This window comes from Gavia stellata, chromosome 29 (genome assembly GCF_030936135.1).
Source record: "Gavia stellata isolate bGavSte3 chromosome 29, bGavSte3.hap2, whole genome shotgun sequence".
NCBI classification, from domain to species: Eukaryota; Metazoa; Chordata; class Aves; order Gaviiformes; family Gaviidae; genus Gavia; species Gavia stellata.
The window spans coordinates 2,579,416-2,602,998 of NC_082622.1; the positions used below are offsets into that span (position 1 = coordinate 2,579,416).

The 23,583-nt window shown below is 69.4% G+C and overlaps 1 protein-coding gene across 1 annotated transcript; it reads right to left on the minus strand.

The window, feature by feature from the left end:
• Positions 1-1,442: 1,442 nt before the first annotated feature.
• On the minus strand, positions 1,443-22,934 carry COL16A1 (collagen type XVI alpha 1 chain). The gene is given in 72 exon segments (XM_059830825.1): positions 1,443-1,645; positions 1,743-1,820; positions 1,921-2,097; positions 2,185-2,251; positions 2,331-2,519; positions 2,624-2,668; positions 2,809-2,844; positions 2,964-3,053; positions 3,217-3,267; positions 3,369-3,422; positions 3,493-3,546; positions 3,655-3,699; positions 3,957-4,001; positions 4,094-4,147; positions 4,349-4,420; positions 4,572-4,634; positions 4,921-4,956; positions 5,030-5,083; positions 5,191-5,235; positions 5,366-5,419; positions 5,794-5,814; positions 5,816-5,848; positions 5,956-6,009; positions 7,427-7,483; positions 7,850-7,894; positions 8,074-8,154; positions 8,417-8,452; positions 8,863-8,979; positions 9,075-9,119; positions 9,218-9,271; positions 9,373-9,426; positions 9,522-9,575; positions 9,657-9,728; positions 9,803-9,829; positions 10,006-10,059; positions 10,181-10,249; positions 10,318-10,371; positions 10,594-10,629; positions 10,704-10,745; positions 10,817-10,870; positions 10,947-11,069; positions 11,175-11,282; positions 11,422-11,457; positions 11,533-11,649; positions 11,832-11,885; positions 11,990-12,025; positions 12,160-12,226; positions 12,351-12,421; positions 12,510-12,545; positions 12,664-12,699; positions 12,806-12,922; positions 13,120-13,155; positions 13,421-13,465; positions 13,751-13,789; positions 13,967-14,062; positions 14,143-14,187; positions 14,327-14,389; positions 14,536-14,571; positions 14,792-14,836; positions 14,921-14,962; positions 15,155-15,217; positions 15,384-15,410; positions 15,882-15,917; positions 16,764-16,786; positions 16,935-16,995; positions 17,461-17,592; positions 17,924-18,004; positions 18,096-18,371; positions 18,460-18,583; positions 20,437-20,554; positions 20,700-20,762; positions 22,859-22,934. Coding segments are annotated over 72 exon segments (4,899 nt in total).
• Positions 22,935-23,583: the final 649 nt, after the last annotated feature.

The window sequence follows — 23,583 nt, forward strand, 5'->3', positions numbered from 1 at the left end:
GCCCGGAGGCCCCGCCCCCGGGGAGCGGCGCGTCAGCTGGGCGGGGCGGGAGGAAGCCGGGAGGTGACGCGCGGGAAGGGCGCGCCCGGAGGGGTCTTAAGGCGGCGATGACCCCTGAGCGGGGTGGGGCCCACCGCGCCCGCAAGGTCCCCCCGGGAGCAGAGTCGGGATCTACACGGGAGAAGGGCTGGGGTTCCCCGGGAGATGGTCCGCGATCAACCCAGGAGCAGGGCCAGGAGCGGCCTGGGAGTGGGGCTGGGATCCCCCAGGGAACAGGACTGGGATCTCCCCGGGAGCTGGTCCGGGATCCTCCCAGAGGGAGGGCCGGGATCAGCCTGGGAGCAGGGCTAGGATCCCCCCAAGTTCAGAGCTGGGATCTCACCAGGAGTTGGTCTGGGAATCCCCCCAGATCACAGCTGGGATCCCCTAGGATCAGGGCTGGGATCTCCCTGCGACCAGGGGTGGGATCCCCCAGGATCAGGGCTGGGATGTCCCTGGGGAGCTAGTCTGGAATTCTCCCTGGGTCCTGGAGGGGATCCCAGGGACCTCCCTCAGGAGGGAGATCCCACCAGCGTCCAGGGACATCCCGAGCCCTGGTCCTGGAGGGATCCCAGCCCTCCCTCAGGGAGAATCCCAGACTGGTCTGGGATTCTCCCTGAGGGAGGGCTGGGATCCTCCAGGACCAGGGCTGGGATGTCCCTGGGAGCTGGTCTGGGATTCTCCCTGAGGGAGGGCTGGGATCCTCCAGGACCAGGGCTAGGATGTCCCTGGGAGCTGGTCTGGAATTCTCCCTGAGGCAGGGCCGGGATCACCCAGGATCAGGGCTAGGATTTCCCCAGGAGCTGGTCTGGGATTCTCCCTGAGGCAGGGCTGGGATCCTCCAGGACCAGGGCTAGGATGTCCCTGGGAGCTGGTCTGGAATTCTCCCTGAGGCAGGGCCGGGATCCCCCAGGATCAGGGCTAGGATTTCCCCAGGAGCTGGTCTGGGATTCTCCCTGAGGCAGGGCTGGGATCCTCCAGGATCAGGGCTAGGATGTCCCTGGGAGCTGGTCTGGAATTCTCCCTGAGGCAGGGCCAGGATGCCCCAGGATCAGGGCTGGGATCACCCTAGAAGCTGGGCTAGGATTCCCCCAGGATCAGGGCTGGGATCTTCCCAGGATCCACCCCCATCAGGCCCAGGGCCATGGGGCAGGAGGGCTGCTGGGCCGGGGACAGGGATGGGGACAGGGATGGGGACAAGGCGGAGGTCCGGCGCGCGGCCGAGCGAGGCGGCGGGAGGCGCGGGGGCACCAGCACGGGTGTATTTGGCCGGGCAGGATCCACCTGCCCTCCCGATCACGACAGAGCTGTACACAACACCCGCACCGCCCCGGGACAGGCACAGCCCCCGGCACAGCGGGGAAACAATATTAACAGCAAAGGTGGGGGGCGCGGGGACCCCCTCAGCCGAAGGGGCCCTTGACGTTTTTGGGCTGGAAGAGGGGCTGCTCCAGGGGCACGGCGCCCAGGCACTCCGCCGGGCTGCAGTGCCCCGTCTTGCCCGGCTGCCCCGTGGCGCCCGGGGGGCCGGGGATGCCGGGGATGCCCTGCTGACCCACGGGGCCCGGGGGGCCCATCTTCCCGTAGCCTGGTGGCCCTTGGGGACCTGGAAGGGATGAAGAGAGAGAGGGAGGTGGCAGGGTGCAGGGCTGGCAGCGAGCCCCAGCATGGGGCTGGTGGCCATGGGGAGGGAGGGGGCTCACCTGGGGGTCCCGGGGGGCCGCTGTCCCCCATCACCCCCACACCTTTCTCCCCTTTCTCTCCTTTCGCGCCCGGCTCACCTGGAGGAGAGGTGGATGGAGAGGGGTGAGACCCCGGCACAACCGCGGCACTCGGGAATGCCCCAGCGACACAGGGAAGGACACGGGGAGCAGCACCTACCCCGCATGCCCGGCACACCCTGCCGCCCCTCTCTGCCAATCTGCCCCGGCATCCCCGGGGAGCCGGGGGGTCCCGGCCGGCCGGGCAGCCCGTCCTTCCCGGGGGGACCCGGTCTCCCCGGCGATGCCACCATCTCCACAGGGAAGTGCAGCCGGGAGGTGTAATATGCCATCCGCTCTGTGGGGAGAGGCGGACGCGTTCAGTGCCGGTGGGGACGAGGCAATGCCGGGGTGCAACCGGCCCTCGCCCCTGCGCCCCCGTTACCGTCAAACATCTTGCTCAGCTCCTGCCGGATGAACCTCTTGATCTCGTCGTAATTCACCACGTCTCCCTAGGGGGGGACACGAGGGGCCATCGCCAGCGGGCCCCGGGTAGGGACAGGGTCCTGCGCCCCGGCCACCCCTCCTTACCATCATCCCTGGGGGGCCCGGCAGCCCAGGGCTGCCTGCAGGTCCCGGTGAGCCGGGGGGGCCCCTCTCTCCCACGGGCCCCCGTGGCCCCACGAGGCCCATGGAGCCGCTCTTCCCCGGCCCCCCGGGCATGCCAGCTCTGCCCTTCTCCCCGGGGTAGCCTCTCTCGCCGGGGGATCCAGCTTCGCCCTGGGGAGACGCAGAGGCAGGGCTCAGCACCGGCACCCCTGGCCCCACACGGGGCTGCGGGGCGCCGGGACGGCCGCGGGGGCACAGCCGGGCTCTCCCCTCACCTTCTGGCCGGCTGGTCCCGCGATGCCGGGTTTTCCTGGGGGGCCCTAGGGAGACACAGAGGAGGGGGGTGGCAGGGATGTCCCCTGTGCGGGCACCCTGGGGACACCGCGGCCAGGCCAGGAGGATGCCACGGTCCAGCCCCGGGTCCCGCCAGGCAGGAGAGCCGCAGAGCCCACGCTCGTACCTCTTTACCGACGGGTCCGTCTGGTCCCTGCTCCCCCTGCGAAATCGAAGTGGGGCAGCGTGAGAGGGCGACGGGCGCAGTACCGGTCTCAAGGCGTCCACTGCTTGGGGGTGCAGGGGTCTGCACCACCCCCTCCCGCACCCCACTGCACTCACCGGCGGTCCCGGGTGGCCTGGGGGTCCCGGCTGTCCTGGCATCCCTGGCAGACCTCGCTCCCCCGCAGAGCCCCGCTCGCCCTTCAGCCCCTGGGGGGAGGCGGGAGGGAGCCCGGAGCATCGGAGTCAGCGCAGGATGGGGACGGTGACCCCCGAATCCTCTCTCTGAGGCACCCACCCGGCCCCATCCCGGCCCCTGCGTCCCGCAGCTGGGGCTGTGACGGGGCAGGGTCCAGCCCCAGGCAATACTCACCACTCCGGCGAGGCCAGCGGGACCCGGCTGCCCCGGGCTGCCGGGGGGGCCCTGGGGGGCAGAGAGAGGGGTGTCAGCTGGGGGAGAGGCCCTGCCATGCTCCCCGCCATGGGCACCGTCCTGGTGCGCCGTGGGGGGCAGGTCCAACTTACGATGAGCCCCGGGGGTCCCTGCCGGCCTTGGGGTCCCATGGGTCCAGGGTCACCCTGAGGAAGGCAGCGTGATGAGGGGCGGCATGGGCTCAGGGCTCCCGCGCCCACCCACCCCTTTGCTCACCTCTGCTCCCGGCCTGCCTGTGCTCCCCGGGGGGCCAGGTTTGCCGCAGTCACCCTAAAAGGAGGGACATTGTGGGCAGTGCAGCGTGCGGAGACCCTGGCTCAGGACCGAGGTCCCTGGGGATGTCACCACCGAGTGTCTCCCAGCGCCACCATCGCTCACCTTCGGTCCCGGCAGACCCGGGTGCCCCGTCTTCCCCTTGAAGCCCTGGAGGGAGAAAAGAGCTGGGTGGGGGTCCCGGCTCCCGTGAGCAGACCGAGGCAGGCAACACTGACCACGGTCCCCACTGGGGACCCCGACCTGCAGCACTGGGCCACAGGGGATGGTCACCCACCCCCTCGGGCTCAGTGTCCCCAGGAGCACGCAGTGGGACAGTCCCAGCTCAGGGGACACCCGGTCCTGGCTGCAGGAACATGCCAGGCACCGAGCACCGTGGAGGGGTGACAAGGAAGGCTGTCACTCACCGGAGGACCCATCATCCCTGGTGGCCCAGGGGGGCCGGGGTCACCCTGGGGAGAAAGAGACATGGATTGGGGGTGTTTGGGTGGGTTGCAGGGTGGCTGCCCCCCCGCCAGCACCCGGGAAAGCCCCGGTGCCTCACCCGCAGTCCCGGTTTGCCATCCTTGCCGTCCAGTCCTTCCAAGCCCGCGGGGCCCTGCGGGGACAAGGAGGGGGTGTCAGAGGGTGGTTTGCACCGAGGGGCTCTGGGGGGCTCTGGGGGACCAGCTTTGGGCACCCCAGGCCATGGGAACAGGTCCCTGGGGTGTGGGTCCAGCCAGCAGCACTCCCCAGGAACACCATGATACCGGTGGTCCTGTCCCCTCTGCCCCCAGGGGTGGCATGGGGGGGGTCTTACCTGGATGCCTGGGGGTCCAGGGGGTCCAGGGGGCCCTGGCATCCCCGTGGGCCCACGCATGCCCTCACTGCCCTGCAAGAGCCACAGTATGTCATGGGAGCAGCCGGGGCTGGGCACCCCTCGGCCACCCCGCAGAACAGGGGCCAAACCTGGCCCCCAGCCCGAGGGATGAGCGGTGCCACCACGCAGCCACGTCCCGGTGGCACTCACCCACGGCACTCACCTTCTCGGCTGCGGGCCCCGGTGGCCCGGCCGGACCAACCTTCCCTGGGAAGCCGGGGGGCCCCTAAAGAGAAGAAGGGCGTTGAGTGAGGGGCAGGGGTGGCATCATGGTGGGAGAACCCAGCCCCACACAGCCTGCCATCTCCAAAATCATCTTAACAGGTTTGCTCTGGGGCAGCTCTCCAGAACCTGTCCCATGGGACATGCCTGGATCTGCCCGGGAGAAACCCCTGTCCCCATCCCTGTCTGGCTCCCCAGCCCCGTGGGGACATGGGGACACACAGCTGGGGCTGAGCATCATCTCCTGGGGACACCAGCTGCTCCCCGCAGCCCTGGCAGGACGTACTCACCGGTGGCCCCGGGAAGCCGGGCTGGCCCTGGAAACCCTGTGGAGAGACAATAGCTGAGCCGGACCCCGACGGCCACATCCTGCCCGATGGGGGTCCCGGGGATGCTCACCTGGTCCCCCTTCTCGCCGGCACTGCCTGGGAGCCCACGCTCGCCCCTCGGTCCCTGCGGAGAGAGGGGGTGAAGTGGGTGGGGAGCACCTTGCTGCGCTTGCAGCCACCCCCCGCTCCTTCTCCACAGCCCCCTGGGAGCCGATCAGGGTGGGCACCTACCGCTGGTCCCGTGGGACCGGGGAGGCCGTCCAAGCCAGGGGGTCCCTGGGAAGGGTAGGAACAGGGTCAGATGGAAGTGGCTGGAAGGACCTCAGCCCTGGTGCCCACAGCGAGGGGGGCACCTGGGAGAGCCCCCAGCCCCTCTGCCCCTGGAGCATGGCCCCGAGGGACTCACCAGTTCCCCCTTCTCCCCGGGGGGGCCCACGTAGCCTCGCTCGCCTTTGATGCCCTGGGGAAGGAAAGGGATGAAGGCTCCGCGCAGGACAGGGGATGAGCTGGGACATGGGGCACGGATGGGACGTGGGGGGACAGATGGGGCATGGCTGGGGAAAGATGGGGCATGCACGGCACGGGGCACGGATGGATGGGGCATAGATGGAAGTGAACAGATGGGCAATGGGCAGGGCACCGGGAATGCATGGGACAGGGGATGGATGGGACAGGGATGAGCCCTGCAGGGACATGGTCCTTGGTGCCTGCTGGGGTTCCCCCAACTGCTGCCCCCGCAGCATGGGGGACCCCCGTGAGCACCAGGGAGGGATGTGGGGTCACACGAGGTGGCTGGGGGCTGGCAGACGCTGCCTGGCTCCCCGCAGTACTCACAGGAAGGCCGGGGGGGCCCGTTTGCGCCGGGATAGCCAGGCTGCCCTGGAGGTCCCTGTGCAGGAGGAGGATGATGCTGAGCCACCTGCAATGCCCCAGCCAGGTGCCCAAAGCCCACGGGGCACCGGTGTCCCCCCCGTCCCCTCCTCTCATACCACTCACCGGCTCCCCTTTGGCTCCGGCAAGCCCAGCAGGGCCACGTTCCCCCTGGAGACCCTTCAGAGGGAGAAGAGAGGAGCTGCAGGAGGTCTGCTGCAGCCCCTGCCCGGGGGCAGCGCCCACCTGGCAGCATGGCCGGGCAGAGCGCAGGGGCCGAGGACCCGGGCACAGCCCATGGGGTCTGTGATCTCCACCAGCCCGTGCTGGCCCCAGCCTGCTCAGCACCTCTGGGCATTGGCAAGGACCCGCCCAGCACCCAGCTGGGCTCCCTCCACCCATGGCACCAGCCACGTGCACCAGGCTCAATGCCCAACGTGGCCAAGTACCGCTCACACCCGAACACAGGTCACTGCTGCCTGTGCCCGCCACGCTGTGGCCCGCGGGCAGGACCCACGGGCAGCCCCGGTGCCACAGGGCTGTGGAAACCTCAGCCCTGGGGGGTCTGCGTGGGGTACCCAGCTCCCGGCACCTTGGCCACTGCCCAAGACATGCTTCGGACCACAGCTCCAGCCTGGTGCCACCCGCTGCCTTCCCCGTCCTCCCAGGGCACGCCAGGCATGGGTGACACAGGTGACGGCCAGGAACCCCTGGCTCCATGTCATGGGACCGCTGGGGCGGGTTAGTGGGGTGACATGGTGATGAGGCGGTGGAGGCTGGACAGGACACGCTGGCACACCGCAGAGCGACGACCCACACAGACCCACAGAGACCCACACAGACCGTGGTGTTATGGTGACATTAGTGGACGAGGGGACAGGAGCAGGACACGGCCGGCACGGGCAAGGGGAGGGCAGGATCCTCCGAGAGCTGCCGGCACAGCCCCACCGCCACCTCGTGCTAGGAAGGAGGAGGATGAAGATGAAGATGAGGATGAAGATGGAGATGAAGATGAAGATCAAGATGGAGATGGTGGTGGAGTCTGGCTGACCCCAGAGGAGCTGGGGATCAGGGGAGGAGGAGGATGAGCCCAGACAGCACTGGCTGCATGGGGGGATCCTCCCGGTCCCCATGAGGGGAGTCCTCGGGGGCAGCTGGGGAAGGGGCAGCAGCCCGGTGCCATCCAGTGCACCCAGCTAGCCCCACAGGAGCTGCGACAAGCCACGGGCACCAAGCCGGGACAGCAGGTCCCCGGCACACCGAGAGCAGCTGAGGCGAGCCAGCCCGGGGGCTGCAGCCATCCCCGGCACAACCGGGTCCCACAGTGGTGAAGGGCCCCAACACGGGGCACCGGGGTCAGCTGCACCGGGCCTGGCGAGTGCCAGCGCCAGGTCCCTGAGCTCAGGAAGAGCATTCCTGAGCCTGCAGACCCTGGGTCCGCCGAGACCCCCTGCATGGGGATGGAGGAGGTGGAAATGGGAGGATGGAGATGGGGTTGAGGGGGACAGCTGGGCTGCGGCTGCTCCCAGCGGGGACAGGGACAGGGGACACAGCCAAACCAAGCGGCAGCAACAGAGGGCACAGAGCAGAGCCGTGCTGGGTCCTTACGGGCAGTTCCGGGTGCGCCAGGCGTTCCAGGAAAGCCTGGGGGGCCCTGAGGGGAGAAAACAGGGAGGTCACAGCCTGGAAACAGCACCCGGGAGCCTGGGCTGAGTCCTCGGGGTGCCACAGAGCGGCCGGGCACAGGCTGGCTCGGCCTCGGCCTCCCACCAAGCCGGGCTCCTGCTCCGTTTCTGGACTGGCAGCGCCTTCGCCTCCGTCTCCAGACTCACCGGGGGACAGTCATGCCGTGCTGCACCTCCGCCTTGCCACAGCCCCAGCCCTCTGCCCATCACCATGGCCTCGGGGCAGGGCAGGGGGCCCCCCTGGCAACTCACAGTGGGGGGCTCCAAGCCCCCCAGGACCATAACACGATGCCTGCGCAGCCCGGCAGCCCCCCACCCCGGGCAGGGGTACTTACGATGGGCCCGGGTGGCCCCGGGGGTCCCCGCAGTCCCGGTGAGCCCTGGGGAGAGATGGGTGCATTAGACGTGACCATGGTGAGGGGGAGTGGGACCTGGCCCCGCTCCAGCTCCAAGGGGCACTGAGGGACCAGTCATGGCCCCCGTGGCCGCCAGGAAGGGCTGGGATGGCGATGGGGGGCCGGAGGAGCAGGGCAGTGCTGCGGACGGGGAGCGCACCCACCTGCTCGCCTCTCTCGCCAGGAATGCCGGGGGCACCCGGCAGCCCGGGATCGCCCATGCAGTCTGGGTCAGGGCTGTCACCCTGCGGGGAGCGGGGACATGTCAGGAGCCGGGGCCAGCTCTGTCCGCTGCCCACGGCTGAGCCCTGCCAAGCCCCGCCAAGAGCCCCCCGAAGCAACCTCCGCTCCCCAAAGCCCCGGCTGCTCCCGCAACGGGGGTACGGTGCCGGGCTCTGCCCCAGCGGGGACCATCCCTGCAGCACCCTGGGGACCAGGGAGCCAGACCGAGGTAGCAGCTCAGCCCCAGGGGCAGGGAGAGGGTGCCGGGTGGCACGGTTCACTCACCCGAGCCTCCTCCGCTCTCGGGAACTGGGCAAAGCACTGGAAGAAAACCCAGGAGTCAGCCGGGGATCCCCCGCAGGGATGCGCTGGAGGAGCCACGGGGCACAGCGGGGCACGGAGCCCCACATCCTGCACCCCTCGGGCACTCAGCACCCACTGCTCCAGCCCGCACTGGCCCCTGCACAGGACAAACCTGTCACCCTCCCCGGGGACCCCATCCAGGCGGGTGGGAGCTGTGTACAGGAGCCTGCCTGCATGCCGGGCAGGACCAGCGTGCCCAGAGCGTGCCCAGAGCGTGCCCAGCCCTGCAAGCGCCCGCTGCTTTGCACGACTGCCACGCGAGCCGATGCCTGGGCGCTCGGGAGCATCGCTGCACTTCGCCCCAAGACCCACCAGCACTGGGGGTTTTTGGGCTCCGGGACTCCCACCCAGAGGTGGGCAATACTCACGTGGGCACAGCTCTCGCTGCCGGGGACGCCGGGCATGCCCACGTCCCCCTTCTCCCCCTTGACACCGCTGGGCGCTTCAAAGGCCGCCTGCAGCTGGACGCAGTCCCCGCAGAGGGTCTGGGAGGAGGCAGGGAGTCAGGGGCACCCCGAGGGGCTCAGGGTCCCCCGGGGACATCCCACAGCGGGAAGGTGCCCTGTCCCCACGCTCTCACCTTCAGCACCTCGATGTTCCTCTCGGCCATGACGGCCAGCGGCCCCTGGAATAGATGCAGGAGAGATGGGGACGGTCCCCGCGCCGGGGGGAGCAGGATGGGTGGCTGTGGGGTGAGCTGCGGCGGGCACAGCCGCTACCTACCAGGTCTCCGGCTGGTCCAGGCAGTCCCGGCAAACCGTTGTGTCCTGGCATCCCCTAAAGCCGAGGAGAGAGCTTGAATATTTAAACTCTGTGCTAAAAGCTGGGCAGGATCGGTCCCTACTCACCCACTGCTGCTCCCATCTCCCTTTGCTCACCTGGCGGCCCGGGGCACCGGGGGGGCCGGGGGGTCCGGGGGCTCCGGGGGGACCCTGCAACACCCCAAAACACAAACAGAGAGAGGCAGGGGGTGAGGCGGTGGCGGGCGGGGGGCTGGCGGGCGCAGCGCAGCGGGGGCAGCACCCACCTGTGGGCCCGGCTGCGGCTGCCAGGACATCCCGGTCCACAGTCCTGGGGCTCCCTGGGGCCGAGAGAAGGGGAAGAGCATTAAGCGGGGGCGAAGCAGAGCCGGGGGGTGCCCATGGGCGCCCATGGTGCTTACCGGCATCCCGGCGTAGCTGGGGCTGGGGTCCTGGCGGGGGCCGGGTGGGCAGGCACACTCCCCGGGGTCTCCCTGCAGAGAGAGGTGAGGGCAGGGAGGGCGGTGGGGTGGCACAGGGGTACGGCCCGACCCCGACCCCGACTCACCTTCTCGCCCCGGGCACCCTTCTCCCCCTGCGAGAAGGAAAGCGGAGATGTGCATTAGCAGGCTGCCCCCAGCCCCTCCCGTGCCCCCCACCCATGGCCGGGCGAGCACCGGGGCACGGCAGCTCAGCACCATGCTGCCCGCACGCTCGGCAGCACTGCCTGCACTAACAGGCATGGCCCCTCCGCCTCCCCCCTGTACGTACCGGCTGCCCGCTGGACCCGGGCACCCCGGGGAGCCCCCGCTGCCCTTCGGGGCCCTGTGAGGAAGAGGAAGGGGAGGAAGCTCAGCTCCGGGCTTGGACCATGGCACAGCGGTTTTTAGCCACTGTCGAGGGGACAGGGAGGACGGCGATGCCCGTCCTGGGGGGCAGGACTTACCGGTGGCCCTGTGACACTGGTCCCTGGTGACCCAGGGGGTCCCACGGCACCTTTGGGCCCCGGAGATCCCTGCAGAGGAAGGACAGCACGAGTGGGGGGGCAGGGTGGGGAGGGAGGGCTGGGGGACGCTCCCTTACCTTGGCACCTTTCTCTGCCGCCATCCCTGGGGGTCCCTGGGGTCCGGGGGGGCCCTGGGGGCAAGACAGGGTGTTAGCTCCCCCCCAGCAGCCCCCCTGCTCACCCAGCGAGCCATGGTGACAGCACCGTCCCCAGGGTGGTCTGGCCAGGACCCCTCTGCCACCACCCGCACCAGGGGGCTGATGCTGCAGGAGTGCCATCCCCCCGCTTGCAGGAATCGGGGGGCTGGCGGCTGCCCCAGCTCCCAGGGCTGGGCAGCCCAAAACGCTACTTACAGGTGGTCCGGGTGGTCCGGCGCTCCCGGGCTCTCCCTGGGAAAAACAGAGGGCGTGAGAGCCGGCAGAGCCGCCCGGCATGGCACGGCACAGGTGCCCCACACACCCACCTGCGGTCCCGGCTGGCCGATCCCCCGCGGTCCCGGCTCACCCTAAGGAGACAGAGGGGCAGTGAGCAGCCCCGAAGCTCCCCCCGCAGCCGGCCCCCCACAGCCCCACTCACCTGCAGCCCCTTCAGCCCCGTGGGGCCCTGAACCCCCGGCAGTCCCGGCTTCCCCTAAAACACACCAGGGTCAGCCCCGAGGGCACGATGCCACCGGGCACCCACGGCACCGCGGGGAGGGGGCACTCACGGGTCTGCCCGGCTGGCCGATGCCCGGGGGGCCCTGGTCCCCTTTGGCCCCGGGTTTTCCCGGGATGCCAACCACATCCAAGAAGTCCCCATGCGGAGCGGGACCGGGCTCGCAGGCGTCTCCCTGCAGAGGAGGGAGCACAGGAGGGGAGGTGGGGATGGGTGAGGGGTGGAGGGGGTGGGTGACACTGGGGTGATGGGATGCAGGATACAAGCCCGGGGGTCTCACCTTCTCGCCTTTGGGGCCGGCCGGGCCCCTGATGCCGGGCTCACCCGACAGCCCCGGGACACCAGCCATGCCCGGGGTGCCTGGGTCCCCGGGGCTGCCTGCGTCCCCCTGGCAAAGAGAGGGGACAAGGCTGGCACAGGGCGGGGGGCACGCGGCACTCCCCCAGCCCCACAGCCCGGGGGGGGGGGGTCACAGCCCCCTCTGCCACCCCCAGCCCCGCCGGAGGCCCCTGCCCAGCCCCTCTGACCTTCTGTCCCTTCTGGCCAGCGTCGCCGGGTCTGCCCTGGGGAAACGGAGGAACGGGTCAGGCCAGAGCATCCCCCAAAACGGGCACCCGCAAGCGCGTGGGGGCACTCACCGCTCTGCCCGGGGGGCCGCCCTGGCCCCTCTCCCCCGGCGGTCCGGGCACGGCCAGCACCGTCGCTGCCCCTTCAAGGGCCAGTGGCGCGGGAGGGCACTGCCCGCATGGCTCACCCTGCGGAGGGGACATCCCAGTGGCTTTAGGGGCCAGAGCACTAGGGGTGCGGGGCTGCAGCCCCCACTGCTCTCCCCATCTCAGGGCTGTCCCATGCAATGAGTTGCACGGGTCTCAGCTGGGGAGATTTCAGAGACGGGGCAGGGAGTGGGGTGCTGGGGGGTCCCCGTCACAGGGCTCACCTTCTCTCCTTTGAGCCCCTGCATGCCTGGATCACCCTTGTCTCCCGGGAGTCCCTGCACCGAGAAACCACGGCAGAGATGAGAGTATGGTCCGCAGCACCCGGCTCCTGCACCCCTGGGCTCCCAGCACCCACCCTGAGCCCCACACCCCCACTCACCGGTCTGCCCGTGGGTCCCTCCCGGCCGCCATCCCCCTGCAAGAGAGCAGGGTCAGGGTCAGGGTCAGGCCCCAGAGGAAGCCCAGGCTGCCCCGATGCCATGGAGTGACGCAGCCGTTCCCGCTCCCTCAGGGGGTGCACAAAGTGGGGTGGGCGTTGGGGTTGCTCACCTTCTCGCCCTTGATGCCATCCAGCCTGGGGAGCACCGCTTCACCCTGCCAAATGCCCCATGCGGTCACGTACCCAGCACCCACACAGCCCCGGGGCAGCCGGGGCACCCCTCCAGCACGGGAGAGGGAGCGCTCAGCCCCACGTACTCACCGGCAGCCCCGGCTGCAGCGGTGCTGGTGGCGGCACACCCTCGAGCCCCTCGGAGGGACCCCGCATCAGCGCGGCGAGGACGCGGGCATCGCAGGACAGGCAGGAGTCCCCCTGTGAGGGCAGGGAGAGGGCACGGCTCAGGGGGGCTGCAGGGGCTGCCCACCGAGCGGGTGGGTGGGATGGAGGGACGGACACTCACCTTCTCTCCTTTCATCCCGTGGATGCCAGGATCTCCCTGGGGAGGAAAGAGAGGAGCTGGGCTGGACGCTGCGAGCGTGGGCTGGACCGTGCTCGGGGTCCCCCTGTTCTGGCTGGGGATGAGCCAGCCCACCCCTCGGCCCCATATCACCTACCCTGTCCCCTTTGGGTCCCGCGGGGCCGGGCCTGTCCTGGGGAGGGGGAAAAAAAGCGGGAGCGTTAGGGATGCTGAGACGAGACCCTGCTGCTGCCCTCCATCCCACGCACCCACCCGCAGGCCCCCAGATTCAGACTCACCGAGACCCCATCCTTGCCGGGTGCTCCGGGCGCTCCCCTGGGTCCCGGCTTGCCGGGCAGCCCGGTGGCACCGAGCATCTCCTCAGAGACAGTGGGACACACCTCGCATGGCTCGCCCTGCCCGCGGGGACAGTGAGATGCAGTCCCAGGCTGGGGGGTCCTCGGGGTGGCCCCCGAGATGTCCCAAGCAGCCCCGAGCCCAGGGGATGGGCACCGTGGTGGAGCCGTGCTGGCAGGGGCTGCCATGCCCACGGCCGTGGCACAGCGAGGCATGGCACAGCCCCCCCGGCAGGCCACCCTGCTGCTGCACCTACCTTGTCTCCTTTCGGCCCCAGGACGCCGGGGGGTCCCTGCGGGAGGAAGGCAGGGGACGGGGCTGCTTCAGGGAGCCCTGAGACCAAGGTTTGCCCTGGCAATGCCACCCAGCACCTCCCAACCCCTGTCACCAGCCGTGGCACGGGAAGGTCTCAGCCCCAAACAAGGTCACCGGCTCTCCCAAACCCCTCTCCGCGCCTGGGCTCTGATCCCACCGCTGCTCCGGCCAAGCAGCCCCGACCCTGAGCCAAGAAACCCGTCCCTGACCCTGGGTTTTGGCTCCAGGCTCACGGTACTCACGGGCGTCCCAGGCGATCCTCCGGGTCCAGGAGCTCCCGAGCTGCCCTGGAGCCAGAGATGAGAGAGCCTGAGCCCGGCAAGGGAGAAAGCCATGGCCCTCGGCACCCCCAGCACCCTTCTCCCCTCGGGGGGGGTTTCCTGCCCCCCCAAGCCAAGCCCTGGGCCACCCAGCTGGGGCTTGCCCGGCCGGCGGCACCGCAAGCCAGCGCTGACTCAGCTGCGGTGGATCCGGCTCCAGACGGAGATCCCCGGCACGACCCACTGCCTGCTGCCCTGAGCTGCCCTCGGGCAGGATGGGGGGTGGCTGGGACCCCTTTCCCCCCCACTCACCTTTTCTCCCTTCGGACCCGGGGGGCCACCAGGGTCGCCCTGAAAGGGAGAGAGGACGGCGTTAGCCCTGCCCGGGCGCCCCGGCCATCCAGCCCCATTGCAGAGCCCTGGGGGGGGGGCACCTCGCCCCCTCCTGTGGTGATGCCCACACGCAGCCACCGCGTGCTGAACCAGGGACACCGCCCGGGCACAGCCCCACGGCATGGGGGTCCTTACCGGCTTCCCTGGAAAGCCGATCCCCGGAGATCCTGGCTTCCCTGGGGGTCCTGGCTCGCCCGCCAGCCCCTCAGGTCCCACGAGGCCAGGGTCACCCTGGAAGGCAAGCAGGGGGTGTTGCTGCTGGCGCTGCTGTGGGGTGCCCCCACCCTCCCAACCCCACAGCCCCCACCTACCTTCTGGCCCTTGGGGCCCACCACGCAAATCTCTCCGGGCCGGCCCTGCCGGGAGGGGAGCAGGGTGTGAAGGCTCCGCATGTGCAGCGCCGTGCACGGCATGGGGTGGGCTGGTCCAGCGGCCGAACCCCGCTGCCCGGGGGGTGCCCCAGAGGATGCCCAGGTACCGCCCGGCAATACTCACATCACGCCCCGGGCGCCCCGGCTTGCCCTGCAGTCCCCCGTCGCCCTTCTCGCCCTTCTGGCCCTGCGGGACAGACGGATGTCACCTGTGCCATCTCCCATCCTGCCCGCGTGGCACCGGTAAGTCCCGGCACCTCTGCCAGCATCCTGGAACCCACAGGGCAGTTGTCCCTGCTGCGATGCCAGGACCCGCGGGAGGGCTTGACTTACCTTCTGCCCGTCAGCACCGGCCACCCCCGGGAGCCCCTGTGTGGGAACAGCAGGGCAAAGTGGGTGCCCACGGGTGGGCTCGTGCAGGGCTTCCCTCCTCCCGCTCGCACCACCGCTCCTTTCATCCCACCACCGCCCACCGAGCTGCCTCCTCGGGGCCGGACCCCCGCGCCCCAGCCCAGGGTACGCACGAGACATTGTGGGGGAGCACCGCCGGGTCCCCACGCCGCAGCCCCATCCGCCGAGCATCACTTACCACCTCTCCGCGCTGCCCCTTCTCGCCCCGCGGCCCCTCGGCACACTGGGGAGGAGGAGGAGGGAGTAGGGTGAGGGGGGGCAGCAGAGCCGGGGCGGGGGGTACGTGGAGGGTGGGGGGGGGTCTCACCTGCACGGGGCCACCGGGGTGGGTGCGCACGCAGTCAGCACCCTGTGAAAGGAGGGAGGTGGCTCAGAGGCGTGCGGTGCTCAGGTGCCTGCGCTGGCCATGGCCAGGGACGGGGGCCATGGGGGGCAGGAGCGCTCCCCGGGGCTGCGGGACCCCCGAGAGCCAGGGACCCCCGCAGGGAGCATCCCCAGGGCATGGGGGGTCCCCGCCCAGGACACAGCTAGGGATACTCACACGGTCACCTTTCTCCCCCTTGCCGCCGGCGGTGCCGGGCACGCCGCGCTCGCCCTTCCCGCCCTGCAAGAGAGGGGAGGTGCGGGTGACGAGACGGGGCATGGGTGCCCCCATGTCCACACGTGTGCCCACAGCGGGGCCCATGGCTCCTGGGGCACAGCCAAGGGTCTGTGTGGCCACGTCCCTGCCGGAGCCGGGCTCTGTGTGTCCTGGGGGGTGACAAACCTACCTTTGGACCCGGGGGACCGAGTGTGACCTAGGGAGAGAGGAGAGAGGTGTCCCGCAGTGCCCGGAGCCCCGCAAGGGCACTCTGCCTCCAAAGAGCAGCAGGAGAGAGCCCCATCCCTGCTGCGGTCCCCATCCTCCCATCACCCTGTCCCCAAGTGCCACCCTGGGAGCCCCATGGGGCACACAGGGTCCCGAACACTCACTATCCCCCCCGCCACCAGCCCCACGCCTCCAGCCAGAGGTTGCCATAGGAATGGGGCCACATCTGGAAGGGATCAGACACCTTCCCCGCAGCCAGATGTTGCCAGGCCCCGGGCCAGGAGGAGCTGTGGGTCGTGGGGGGCTGGCGGCGATGGCAGAGTGGCAGGTGACACCCCTGGGCCAGCACCCCAGTGGCTTTTGCCAGCCCCAGCTCACAGCCCAGCCCCAGCAGCGGCCAGGTCGGGGTCCCCATCTCCTCCTGCCAGCACTGCCCGGCGCTGCCCGGCGGCACACTCACGTTTGCCGAGGCCGTCTGCGGTGAGCAGGGTGGGCACTGGAAGAGACGGGGACAGCGGCTTGCACCAGCTCCACACACTGCCCGCAGCACCCACAACCCCACAGCACCCACAACCCCACAGCACCCACAACCCCGCGGCCACTGCCCGGCTCCCCTGGGCCCCCCAAACCCGCAGGGCTCACCCAGCAGCATCTCTCCCCGCCAGCCCTGGGGTGCCGATGGAAAAGAAGGGAAAAGAAGAGAAGGGAAAAGCCAGGAAAGCGTTTCCCCCCGCCGCGTCCCCGGGGAGGCGAGGAGAGCGGCTGGCCTGGCACCCACTCTCCCTGCGGCTTTGTGGCTTGACCGCAGCTCCGCCGGGCCAAACCAGACGCTCCAGTGTGCTCCCACGGGACCAGGGTCGGGCAGGATGGGGCTGCCCACACCCCACGCCTGGGTGCCGGTGCCGGCAGGGCTGAGCGCAGCCCCCCAAGCTCCCATCCCCCAGCCAGGACCAGCCCTACACCTCACCCCCTTGCTGGGTGTCCCCGGCTGCCTGGGGCTCCTCTGTCACCCCACGGGGAAGTGACATGGAGTCGAGGGTAAGAAGAAAAGCCAAGAAGGCTCCAAGCCCCCGCAGCCCCACGGCTCCCAGCCCACACCGTGGGACCTGATCTGCACCCTGGGGATCCCCGGCAGGATCCCACTGCGGGGTCACAGCAGCGCTGGGGGGACGGGGCTACGCAGGGATGGGGCACAGGGTGTGCTGGAGACGCTTCCCAGCTCTGGCAGCGCTCTGGAGACGCTCGGAGGGAACAAAGAGGCCCTTGGCCACGGCTGGGATGGCTCCAGCAGCGGCGGAGAGTTAAGTGGGGCCTCAATTCCTGCTTGGGGGAGCAGAGCAGCCGCCTCTGCAGGCGTCCCTGCAGCTCCGCAGAAAGTTCCCGAATGCAGTGGGGACAGACCCAGGCCGGGGCGTGGATGGGCCCCAGCACGGCACTGGCACTGGCAGGAGGAAGGGGAGCGGAGCTGGGCATGCCGGGACCGTTGCAGCCAGGCTGGGACACCCTCTCCCACCACCCCTCACCTTCCCGTGATCTCCCTTCAGGCTGGTCCTCCCCGGGGTCCTCGCTGGCTCCTGTGGAGAGAGCAGAGCACCCATGGGTGCCACCTCCCTGTGCACCCCTGGATTAGGCTGCCTGTACACCTCTCAGGCGCTACCTCCCCATGCACCCCTGGGTTATCCCGCCTGGGGCACCCCGGGTTATCCCGCCTGGGGCACCCCTGGGTTATCCCGCCTGGGGCTGAGCCCTGAGCCGGCAGCTCAGCCGGTGCAGACCGGCGGCAGGGCTGCAGGAGCCCTCCTCTCCCTCATTCCCCGGCGTCTGGCCACCGCCAGCTCCCTCCCTCCCCTCGCACCGAGCCTGGAGCAGTGGAAAATGTGAGTCAGGGGTTTTCCAGGGGCTGAATCAACGTGGCTGCCGGCTCGACAGCACCAGGCACCCGGCACGGCGGCTGCGCGCTGCCCACCCTATGGGGCCGGGAGCATCCCACGCCAGAACAGGGACCTGTGCCAGGCTGCCGGAGGGATGCGGGAGCTCACCGCGCCCAGCGGCTCCTCCAGGCAGAAGCAGCGGGTGTACACCCGACCCTCGGGCTGCGGCGAGATCTCGATGAGGTTGCTGCTCTGCATCAGCTCTGCTTGCCGACGGGTCTTGGGCGCTTCCGGAAGGCACTGCCAGGAGAGAGGAGGGTCATGGGTGGCTGCCAGGGTGAGAGCTGGGAGCCCCAGCCATGCCCGAGCACCCAGTCTGATTTGGGAGAGGGATGCATCCTGCACCGTGCCCTGCACTGGCCATGGGGATAGGCATCGAGTGACGTCCCAGGGCTGGTGGAGAGCTGCCCTGCGTCCCCAGCCACTGCAAGCAGCAGGTGACCCACAGGGGAGCTCTGGCTAACAGAGCTGCCCTCGCCGTGCCTCAGTTTCCCCTCTGGGGAAAACCCTGACCACGCAGGGCAATGCCAGGACCTGGCTGGGACTGGGGTGGGGGCCTGGGGGGACTCACCCCGCTGGCAGAGATCTCGCAGCACCCCTCCTGCCTGGCCAGCTCGGCGTCGCAGTAGATCTGAGCTTGCTGGATGTCAAACTGCAGTGGGAAGGGGGTGGCATGTCAGGGGCTGGCAGGGACAGATCCTGCACTGCACACAGAGTGTGCCCGCACCCCCATGGGGACTCACCCGGACCGGGGTGCCACGCACGGCGTCCAGCCCCAGGAAGGCATTGCCCTCCGGGGCCAGCGCCCGCCGGGGTGCCAGCGGCTTGGAGGAGATGGAGGCGCAGTCGAGGTGGACAGAGACGGCGCGGCTCTGCACGGCCACCACCACCTTGTGCCACCGCCCATCGAAGAGGGACGCCACGGCCTTCCCTGCGAAGATGGCGCTGACGAATGCGGTCCCCGGTGCCCTGGCCTGGAACTCCAGGCTCTTCTCAGGACCGTGCACGGCCAGGGAGAGCTGGGCAGAGAGGGGACAATACCACGCTCGGGGACGGCTCCAGGCTGTCCCCTCGCCGCTGGCACACCCCGCCGCCCCGGGGCTGTACCTGGGGGTAGCCCTGCCGGTCGGTGACCTGGAAGAGGTACCAGTGCTCCCCGGTGCTGTTCTTCTTCAGCAGCAAGGTGAGGACGAGGGTGAAGGTGGGGGGCAACCCGTGGGGAAACACCTGCCTGCGGGGACAGGCGTCAGGGGCGGCCGGACCCTGCACCGAGCTCCGACGCCTGCGTTTGCGCCGAGGCTGGCGGCAGCACCGGCCCCAACACCCCCACCCACATGGCACCCGCTGGCAGCATCACCCCAACAGCCCCCGTGGGTCCTGCCGGGGTCTGTCCCCACCGGTGGCACAGTGGATGCCATCAGGGCGGATCCAGCCCCGGCTCCATACGGCAGCGCCTGGACCTGGAGCTGTCTGTGTCTCGGCCGGACGCGCGGGCTGTGACTGCCGGAGACGCCAGCACTTATGCAACAGGAGCTGAACATGAGGCAGACAGCAGAGATGCTTCCTCCCGTCCTGGCGAGGCTCGGGGAGCTCAGACCGTCCCCCCAAAGCGCAGCCCCACATCCCTCGCACCGGGCGGACACACACACAGCGGAGGGGACCGAGCATCCCCGCACAGGCGGACAGTCCAGCCTGTCCCAGGCACCCCCAGCTGCCATCCCCATCCCTGCTCCACGGCATAGCCACTGTCTCCACTGCGCACCCCCGAACATGGCCCTCCTGGGGCGGCTGCAGTGCCCGGAGCCATGCACTTATCACCATGGTATTGAATTTTGTCCTCAGGCAGCCGGGAAATGCATCCCTGACCCCGCAGGCTCCGTGGGACGGATGCTCCCGTGCAGGCGGTGGGCAGGGAGCAGCCCTGGCGCCCACCTCCCGCCAGCAGCCTGGTCCCCCCTCGCACGGCAGAGAGCACGGCAGCCATTCCCCGGTGGGACCGTGCCCAGCTCGCCCACAACCCGCTCAACCACTGGAAATATTTGCTTCAGGCTCCGTTCAGCTCCCGGCCTCGGCTCCACCACGCCAGCAATTTTCCAAACCACCGCTCTGGAGCGGGACCAAGGCATGGGAAGCGAGCCGGACACAGCGGTCCCCTCCACTCTCTGCAGGCCATGGGGCTGTCCTTGTGGGGCACCAAGGAGCAGGGCCAGGGCAGACGGGCACCCACAGGTGCCCATCCAGGGCTTGCAACCTGGCTGCCAGGGCCAGCCCCATGCTGAGCGCTCCCCAGGGCTGGCTCTGGGCTACCGCAGGCCCCCAGCCAAGAGCAACACCAGCCTGGAGCATCCGCCATCTCGAAGCCATCTAAGGACTTGGCTACCCAGGTCAGGAGCCAAGGCTGGGTCTCCTTCGCCCTTAGGAGAGCCCCGTGCCCGGCGTAGCCATGTGCCAGCGCCGAGGCGATGTGGGGACAGGCAGGCTGGAGGAGGCAGGCATGCAAACCGCAGCAGCTTCCTCCAGGAACAGCTCCCGAGGACATGGACCTGCTCCCACCTTGCCACGCTGCAGCATCCCTGCCAGCCCTGGCCCCGCGGGGCGGCACGGCGGCGAGCACGGCCTCGGGCATGGCCGGGCAGGACGTGCTGGAGACAGTGGGGCGGAGGGCTGGTCTCCGCGTGCCTCCCCCAGCAGAACCCCACGGCTCCAGCAAACCCAGCAGTGCCTGCTTAGAGCTGTGCAGCATTTCGAGCTTGTCTAGACCCTGGCGAGCGCCTGCCAAGCTGGGGAGAGCAGACACAGAGCAGCCACAGAGCCGCAGTTGCGTAAGGGCTGGCCACGACCCAGCCGAGCCGCTGCAGCCCTTGATTTACTTTCTAGGAGGAAGGTGGCTTGGGCAGCCCCAGGGCTGCACCACCAGCACCTCTGCGTCCCCCCCGGGTGCCACGGAGCTGCCTGGCCTCTCCAGCATGATTTAAGGGCAAAGCCTAACAAGCTTTGCACGGGCCCCATCCTTAAAATACGTGGGGACGGTGACCAGCGGTGCTTTGGCCACCAAGGGCCACCCCGCGAGCCGCCCGCACTCACTGCGTGGGCTGGACCAGCGGCACAGCACCCAGCCGGAGCACCACCGGCCCCCTCGGGTTGCGGACTTTCTTGATGGAGGAGATCTTCAGCAGGTCAAACCTTTTAATCAGGTTAAAACCTGCAGGACAGAGCGGAGGGGGTGAGACCTGGCCCTGGCACGGGTGCCGAGGGCTGATGCTCTCCAGGCAGGGCGCAGAGCCCATCCCCAGGGAGTCAGGGCTGCGCGGGGCCCCCATCTGCGGGGCGGGAGGGGCTTTCCTTACCCGTTATGTTCTCATACTTGTCCCCGACCAGATCCTCGTCCCAGAGCTGCGGGCACGGCTCCCCTGCAAGGCAAATCAGCACATCACCATGGTGTCCCCACGGGCATGGGGAGGCTGTACAAGCAGGGTCAGACCTTGTGGAGCACCCCCAAGCCCTGGCAGGTCTCGGGACGCTGCCGGGAGCTCGCCCCAGCCGCCCGGCACACCGAGGCCGCTGGCAGCCACAGGGCAGCACGGATCCAGCAAATACGGCTCCCACGGCAGCGCCGGCTCTTGAACAGCCCGCCAGGAGCGAGGCTGCAGGTTTGGAAGGGTCGGGCGGTGAGCTCAGAGCTGGCCCCGGCCGCCTCCCGCAGTAAGTTCAGCAGGTGAAATGCTTTTCCCAGTTGCTGCGTGTTTTGCCTCAAAACAGCCCCGCAGCTGGAATCGGCATCAGGAGACTCGGATGGGCGCCATGGACACCCAAGGCGAGGAGATGGCACCCAGAGCTGCCCATTGGCCTTCCTGTCCCATCCTGGTGACATCTTCAGACCTGGTGGCCCCAGGGTCAGGCACGAGGGCCAGGCCAGGGGACGGGGAGAGGCTGAGCCGCAGGAAGTGCCGTGTCAGTTGCGATCACAGGGATGTTGGTGCTGTTTGCAGCTGCGCTGATATATTATTGCTCTAGCAGCATCAATCCACCTCCGCTGGATGCTACCAGATGTTGGGAGGCGCGAGATAGAGGAGAAAACAAGGGGGTATTGAAAGAGGAATTTGGTTTGTCTCCGTGCACACCAGCCCTGGAGGAGGGATGGCCCTTGACGATTCACTCCCCTCTTCCCCGGCTCCCAGCCATTCCTGGGGGTGGCTCCGGCCCCCGCAGCCCCGCTGCCCACCTCTGCCCAACAGCGGGGCACCACCGCAGTGCTTCTCCCCGAGGCTGACCACTTGCTCGCGCACAGCCAGCAGCAGCACCAAGAAGTGCCCCTCGCCCTCGGGACCCCCGGCATGGCAGCAGCAGCGGGGGCTGCAGTTCTGCAGCCGGCCCCGCAGGCACGTGTCGCAGCCAGGGGCAGAGCTCCCTCCCGCCGGCGGTGAGATCATCCGCACCGGGGCAGGGGGTGGAAAGCGAGACATAAATCACCCCGGGCTCGAGCTGCTTTGAAGCCTCTCCGGGCCCCAGTGCTGCCCTTAAGGGGAAGCCTCGTCTCCCCAACCCTCCTTTCCCTGAGGGCCTGGAGCCAGGCAGCTGTGCCGCGCGGGGCAGAGGGTGCCGGTGCCAGCCGTGGGGTCCCTTGCATGGGCAAAGCCGGGCAGCCCTCGGGCCCCGCTGGGATGAGCCACCGTTCCACCCCCGCAAAGACTGATGCAACCGCGGCTTCGCTGCCAGCGGCTCCTCCCCACCATCCGCCTCGAGCTCACCCCAAGCTGCAGCCGGCCCCATGCTGGGACCCATGCACAGCGGCCCTGCAGCCAGGGACACCTCAGCCAGGACCCCCACAGGCTCAGTCATCGTCCCCCTGTCCCCAGCCACATGGTGACAGCCCTGAGCCCTCCACCATTGGCAGGCACCATGGCCAAACCTCTTCCCACCTTGCAGCCGGAGGCCAAAACCCGCTCGGGAGCTCTGTGCATCCTTGCTGCTGCCCCGAGCGGTCCTGGCTCACCTACAGAGCAGCCCCCGCTCGCTCCGGCCCGGACCCAGCTCCCGCACGTGCTGCCGGACGGCATTGCCTTCACCGCCAGCTGGCAGCAAGCACCCCACAGCCGGAGCATGGCCAAGCCTGCTCCCTCCATGAGCACAGCCTGGGCCACGGGGCGTTCCCAGCGCTCGGCCGCTGCGGGGGCGATGGAGGGGTGTCCCCGGGCTGGCTCCCCGCGGCAGGGCTCGCTCGGCTCTCCCTGGCCCCCTGCCTGCACGGGATGCTGAGCAAAGCCCCAAAGCCAGGATGGCCATCGCTCAGCAGAGGGATGATGTCCACAGCCGCTGCTCCGGCTGCCAGCATGCCCCTGCGTGTGGTCCTGCACGTGGGGACGCGACACAGCTCACGGTGTCCCCCAGCCACCTCTGCCCTGCGATCCCTGGGTCTGACCTAGCCCTCCCCTCCTCTCCCCAGGCACAGACGAGGAAGGGGTCACTCCGATGCAGACCCTGAGACCTCGCTCCCAGTGCCCCTTACCTTCTGCTGGTGGCAGCTCCTTCCCCTCGCAGGCACTGATAAGCCCCATGAGCGTGAGGGCCCATAGACCCCTCATGGTGCCCACGGCAGCGGCTTGGGGCCAACACAGCTGCCTGCAAGGGAGAGAGATCAGGCAGCAGCGGCACAGGCACGTGGTGGGCACTGGCCCGTGCCCTGTGAGCTCGCCCGTGCTGGGACACTGCCAGCAAAGCCACCAGCACGGAGTTGATGCTGACCCGCTTGGCCATGGCTTGGGCAAGTTTTGGGGGTCAGTGTGGCCCCCGTGCAGGGCTGGATCCCCCGTCTGCTCCGCACCCAGCCCAAGCGCACAGGGCAAGCCCCAGCATCCCGGCATTCACGGGTTCAGTCTAACCCCAGCACCCAAACATCTGGAAATGCGGAGGCTGGGGTGCCCAGAGCAGAACGGGGTACCTCCCGCGCAGACTCCCCACGGGAAGGTCTCGCTCCCTCCTGCTTTATCTCCCGGTCCCGTCTGGATCCCGGGGTGGCCCGAGGCCCTGCAGGTCACCCCGACCTGGCCTCCCTCCTGCCTGCTTCCTGCCACGAGGCAAGGCAGGGCTGCAGGGCTGCAGGGCTGCAGGGCTGCAGGGCTGCAGGCGGCCGGAGCCGGGCGTTGTGACCGACCGGACACGCTCGGCTCCGCTCACCGCTGCAAGAGCGGGACGTGCATCCCTGCGCCTTCGTCCTCGCGCACAGCGGTCAGG